Source organism: Macrotis lagotis, chromosome 2 (genome assembly GCF_037893015.1).
Source record: "Macrotis lagotis isolate mMagLag1 chromosome 2, bilby.v1.9.chrom.fasta, whole genome shotgun sequence".
NCBI classification, from domain to species: domain Eukaryota; kingdom Metazoa; phylum Chordata; class Mammalia; order Peramelemorphia; family Peramelidae; genus Macrotis; species Macrotis lagotis.
The window spans coordinates 336,692,828-336,698,181 of NC_133659.1; the positions used below are offsets into that span (position 1 = coordinate 336,692,828).

A 5,354-nucleotide genomic window follows, 5' to 3' on the forward strand; every position below is an offset into this window, starting at 1 on the left:
CACCTTGCCAAAGACCTGGGAAGAAATGCAGACTCCCAAGGTATCTCCCCTTTTGTGAATTGGGACAATTGGCAGGACTAGACCTTTCTCCCAGGAAGAGAAAATCAAGAGTTTCTATTCATCTTTGAAAAGCAGTTTTGGATGGAGATATTGTGTGACTTCCACGGTTAGGCCCCTAAGGATGGGTAATGCTTTTTCCCTAGTCTCTGTTTTTGGATAAATATGACTGGGTCCCCCTTAATTCTGGGAGACCATCTTGAATAGGTTTTAACCAGAGAATAAAACTTCTGGTTTAATATATATTTTTCCTTTATGTCATTTTAACTATATTCTTAAGGTTTTAGGGTTCACAGGCATTTGAGGGAAAAACTACCCAAAGCCCAGTCCAAGTGGTGTTCCTTAGTTCATGACCTACCAGCAAGGGCAGTGGTTTGCCCAGGGACAAAGTCAAGAAGCTTGCTTGGGGAGAGGGGGGGTGGGGCGGGAGCAGCAGAGACTGGCCACATCTACTGTAAAGCCCCTTCCAAGTTAGGCTAGTCCCACCCCTCCAGGGGCTGCTCCTGTCCACCGGGGTCCTATCACTGCTCCTTCATGGATGGAGGAGAGATCTCTGAGATGGGCCCAGTGTGGGCCTGCAGGGTGAGAGCACCCACTCCCCAAACCTGTCTCTTTGAGGTCCAAGTCCAGGGTGCCAGCTACTTCCCAAACCTTGGCCCCTTTGGACTCTGCTCCCTGGCCCTTGGGCTTGAGGCCACAAGGGCTGGGCAAGCGGGGGGGGGGGGAAGAGAACCTCCCTCTCCCTCCCCAGGGAGGCAGCACTTGGGGTCCTCAGGGTGGGGGGGCCCCTCAGCTCCCAGGGCCTCATCGTGCTCTCCCTGGTGTCCTGACTGCAACCTCCATCCAAGTGACAGCACATTACCCAGCCCCGCCCATGGCAGGGTGTTCCTCATCCTCTTGTCCGGGGGGCACGGATGGGGCCAGGCAGGGCACGGATGGGGCACGGATGGGGCCGGGGGACATGGATGGGGCCGGGGGCATGGATGGGGCACGGATGGGGCCGGGGGGCACGGATGGGGCCGGGCGGGGCACGGATGGGGCACGGATGGGGCCGGGGGGCACGGATGGGGCACGGATGGGGCCGGGGGGCACGGATGGGGCTGGGCGGGGCACGGATGGGGCCGGGCGGGGCACGGATGGGACACGGATGGGGCCGGGCGGGGCACGGATGGGGCCGGGGGGCACGGATGGGGCCGGGGGGCACGGATGGGGCCGGGGGGCACGGATGAGGCACGGATGGGACACGGATGGGGCCGGGGGGCACGGATGGGGCCGGGCGGGGCACGGATGGGGCCGGGGGGCACGGATGGGACACGGATGGGGCCGGGCGGGGCACGGATGGGGCCGGGGGGCACGGATGGGACACGGATGGGGCCGGGCGGGGCACGGATGGGGCCGGGCGGGGCACGGATGGGGCCGGGGGGCACGGATGGGACACGGATGGGGCCGGGCGGGGCACGGATGCCCCCGCCCCCAGTCCCGAGAGCGGGAGGCCCGGATGGCCGGCGGGGGAGCCCCGCACCCGTCTCGTGCGGCCCGCGGGAGGCCGGGCAGCGGCTCTAACGGCCGGGGGTCCGGGCGGGGCGGGGCCGGGGCGGGCCGGGAGCGGGCCGGGGGCGGGGGCGGGGCGGGGCCGGGGGCGGGGCGGGGCGGGGCGGGGCCGGCGCGGCCTATCGGGAGGCGGCGCGGCCTAGCGGGGCCGGCAGCGGCGGCGGCGGCGGCGGCGGGGCCGGGCCCAGCGCGGCCCAGAGCGGAGCGGCCATGGCGGCGGCGGCGGCGGGGGCGGCGGGGGTGGCCAAGGGCGGCGGGGGGCGCGGCCCGTCCGACCCGTCCCTGGGCCTCAAGTGCTTCAAGATGGACCGGCGGAAGTCGTCCATCTCCCGGGAGGGCGAGCGGCGCGCCAGCCAGTGGTGCCGCGAGTTCCTGGGCGGGGCCTGGGGCCGGGTGCAGCCGGACCGGGTCCGGGTCACCCCCATCAGGTGAGGGCTGGGGTGGGGGCGGGGCGCGGCGGGGGCGGGGCGGGGCGCGGCCGCCCCTCCCGGCCCGAGCCGTGCCCCTGTGCCGCCCGCAGCGGGGGCCTCAGCAACCTGCTGTTCCGCTGCTCGCTCCCGAAGGACGTGGGCCCGGTGGGCGACGAGCCCCGGGAGGTGCTGCTGAGGCTCTACGGGGCCATTCTGCAGGTGGGCGGGGCCGGGGGCGGGGCCGGGGCGGGGCCGGGAGGGCGGGGCGGGGGCGGGGCCTGGCGGCTGACGGGCGGGGCAGCCATCCTGGAGGGGGAGGGGCATGATTCCCCAGGCTCTTGGCGTGGATGAGGAAGGGCGTGGACCTCTATCTCCCGCGTTCGCCCTCCCCCAGGGAGTGGACTCCCTAGTCCAGGAGAGCGTCATGTTCGCCATCCTGGCCGAGCGCTGTCTGGGCCCTCGGCTGTACGGGGTCTTCCCGGAAGGGAGGCTGGAGCAGTACATCCCGGTACGGAGCCCCTCTCCCCGCCCCCCCCCCCGCCCCGACCCCTCCCGCGCAGGCAGAGCCCCGCCTAGGCCCCGCCCCCGGGAGCTGCGGCCCCCCGCCCCCCCGCGCCCCCGCCCCCGCCCCCGGCCCCGGGCCCGGCCGCCCCCCCCTGACGGGGCTCCGGGCGCAGAGCCGGCCACTGCTGACCAGGGAGCTCAGGGACCCGCGGATCAGCTCGGCGATCGCCACCAAAATGGCCCAGTTCCACCAGATGGAGATGCCCTTCAACAAGGAGCCGCACTGGCTCTTTGGGACCATGGACCGGTGAGGGTGAGGCCGAGGCGGCCTGGGGGCGGGCCCGGGGCGGGGCCGGGGGCGGCCCCTGAGCCCCTGCCCCCCTCCTTCGGGCCCAGGTACATGCAGCAGATCCGAGATTTGACGCCGCCCTCTTCGACCAAAGAAAACCTCCTGCACACCTACCACCTGGAGGAAGAGATGGGCACGCTGCGGTGGGCACTGGGATCGGAAGCGCCCCCTCCCGTGGGTGGCAGCCAAGGGGCTGCAGCTGGGGAAAGGCCGCCGTCTCCACTTGATCTTTCTGGGGGCTGAACCCCCCTTCTCAGTCGGGCCCCCCATGCTGGGGAAAGGCTCTGGTCCCCTTCCCCTTGGCCTTCCTTGGGGCTGAAGCCCCCCCTCCCCAGTCACCCCTACCCCCAACAAGGCCCTGCCCTCCCAGTTCCCTACCCCCAAGACAGAGAAGCTCTAGGAGGGAGGGAACTCTACCCTCTGCCATCCCTGAAAAGCTCAGCATCCATCCCTGTGCCCCCCCCATTGCAGGAAGATTCTGGATTTAACCCCCTCCCCGGTGGTATTCTGTCACAACGACCTCCAAGAAGGTACAGGGAGTCAGGGGAGGGGGTGCAGAGGGGGGCCCTGGGCTTGTCCCCTGACTGACCAGCCTGTCTCCCCGCCCCTGCCCCCCAGGGAACATCCTGCTGCTCTCTGACCAAGAACCTAGTCTCATGCTTATAGATTTTGAATATAGCAGCTACAATTACAGGTGAGTGGCCTCGCCCCCCTCCTCTCCCATTTCCTCCCATCTCTGCACTCCCCCAGACCCACCTACTGTACCATTCCTCCCCACAGGGGATTTGACATAGGTAACCACTTCTGTGAGTGGATTTTTGACTACACCTACAACGAACCTCCCTACTTCCTAATGAACTCTGAAAACTACCCCAACCGAGAGCAGCAGGTCTGTGGGGGAGAAGGAAGCAAGTCCTTGGTCTTGGGGTCTTTACCCTGGAAAGGGGCTGAGGGGCAGCTTTTTCCTTTTTCCCTGGGCCTGGGATTTCCTGGGTGTGTACGTTTGTGGGGGGGGGGGGCTCTACAGAGAGCTGGCTAGAGGGATCTGGCCCGGGTCACCCAGCCTGAGAGACAGAAGGAGCCCGAGGCTTCCTGGCATCTCATCTTCACCTCATAAATGTTTGTTGGGTTGGAATGCATTGGATTGGTAGAGTGGACAGGGGGATGACCTGGCATGAGTCCTCCTGAAGGCCTCTGATTTGTGGCCCCCTCCCCACTGTAGCTTCACTTTATCCGAAATTACATGTCAGTAAGACAGGGGGACGAGACACTCTCCCCAGAAGAGCAGAGCAAGCTGGAAGAGGCCATGCTGGTGGAAATCAACAGGTGAGGGCTGGGGGGCTGGGGAGAAGGGGGAAGGAGGAGCCATGAAAGGCAGGGGGCTCCAAGAACATGTAGGTTACCCAGCAAAACTAGGCCTGTGCTGAATTTGCCCATAGGTATGCCTTGGCATCGCATTTCTTCTGGGGATTGTGGTCCATCCTCCAGGATATTATGTCTACCATTGAGTTTGATTACCTGGTAAGCTCCTACCCAGAGAATTTGGGGATGGAGGCCCTGGTTGGGGATCTAGGGTTAAGGCAAAGGATGAGGGCTGAGGCCTCTTGTCCTGAGGTGCCCAATGGGGTACTCCCCCCCACCCCAGAATCTTCTCCCTGGTCTCTTAGTTAGGCTTTCCTTCCCAGGAATATGCAGGAGCACGCTTCCAAAACTACTTCAATCTGAAGGAAAAGTTGGACCCCAAGTTGACGGGTCTTAACAGCCCTCCTCCTCCCTGATTTCACCTCTCTAATGGGACACCACAATCCAAGGGACAGACAGGATGGAGATGGGGTGGGAGAAAGAGTTAGAAGGGAAAAAACGAGGCCTGAGCTGCCCCCACATGGTGAGAATGGACCAAAAACCAAAGGATCGGCTGCCCACAGAGCAGTGAGAAACCCCAAGCCTCTCTTAGCACCTAGAGAACCTGTTCTTCCTGTCCCTGCCACCCCTGGTCTGAATTGTGATCCCGAGGGGGCGGGGGGAAGACATCCATTGGGGCCTGCCTAGCCAGAGGCAGCCACTCTTGTACCCGCTGTAACTTCAGACCAATAAAGACTGGCACCTACTGGCATTGCCCAGCTGGGTCTCATCTCTCCTTTTTTTGATTGTTCCAAATACTGAGTGATTTTGGAGGGGGCTAGGGACCCCCATAATTAAGGCTGCCATGGAGAGCAACCTGCTGGGCTGGGGGGGGGGGAGCCCCCCGTAGGGCCCTGAGAGCCTGGGAGGGGTGGGGCCCCAGGCTTCGACCTTTCCCCCAGATTGGGCTATTTTTAGGTTGGGCGGCAGACCTCACGTGAGGGAAGCACCCCCACCCCAAGCCTCCCGGCCACCTCCAGGTCCGGAACCCCTGCCCACAGGACAGCCCCCAGAGGCGGCCATCTCCGCCCCTCGAGTCTCTCGACCCCAATTTGGGAGTGAGGGATCAGGTTGCGGCGGGG

The 5,354-nt window shown here is 65.1% G+C and overlaps 1 protein-coding gene across 2 annotated transcripts; it reads left to right on the top strand.

Moving 5' to 3' along the window:
• The first annotated feature begins 1,795 nt into the window (after positions 1-1,795).
• On the top strand, positions 1,796-5,013 carry CHKB (choline kinase beta). Of its 2 annotated transcripts, none has more exons than XM_074227161.1 (11): positions 1,796-2,036; positions 2,129-2,237; positions 2,413-2,526; positions 2,696-2,829; positions 2,919-3,014; positions 3,343-3,401; positions 3,490-3,565; positions 3,652-3,760; positions 4,094-4,197; positions 4,288-4,392; positions 4,557-5,013. In XM_074227161.1, the coding sequence occupies exons 1-11, from the start codon at positions 1,819-1,821 to the stop codon at positions 4,594-4,596; spliced, it is 1,164 nt and encodes a 387-aa protein (XP_074083262.1). In that variant the 5' UTR covers positions 1,796-1,818; the 3' UTR covers positions 4,597-5,013. The 2 variants fall into 2 exon arrangements, with proteins under 2 accessions (XP_074083262.1, XP_074083261.1); XM_074227160.1 differs by having other exon boundaries at positions 4,311-4,392.
• The last annotated feature ends 341 nt before the right edge of the window (positions 5,014-5,354 follow it).

Bases quoted from the DNA above. Each gene is read 5' to 3' on its own strand.
- CHKB (XM_074227160.1), top strand. From the start codon at position 1,819: ATGGCGGCGGCGGCGGCGGGGGCGGCGGGGGTGGCCAAGGGCGGCGGG. The intron at 2,527-2,695 runs GTACGGAGCCCC...CTCCGGGCGCAG, and splicing joins GGCTGGAGCAGTACATCCCG to AGCCGGCCACTGCTGACCAG. The intron at 3,761-4,093 runs GTCTGTGGGGGA...TCCCCACTGTAG, and splicing joins ACCCCAACCGAGAGCAGCAG to CTTCACTTTATCCGAAATTA.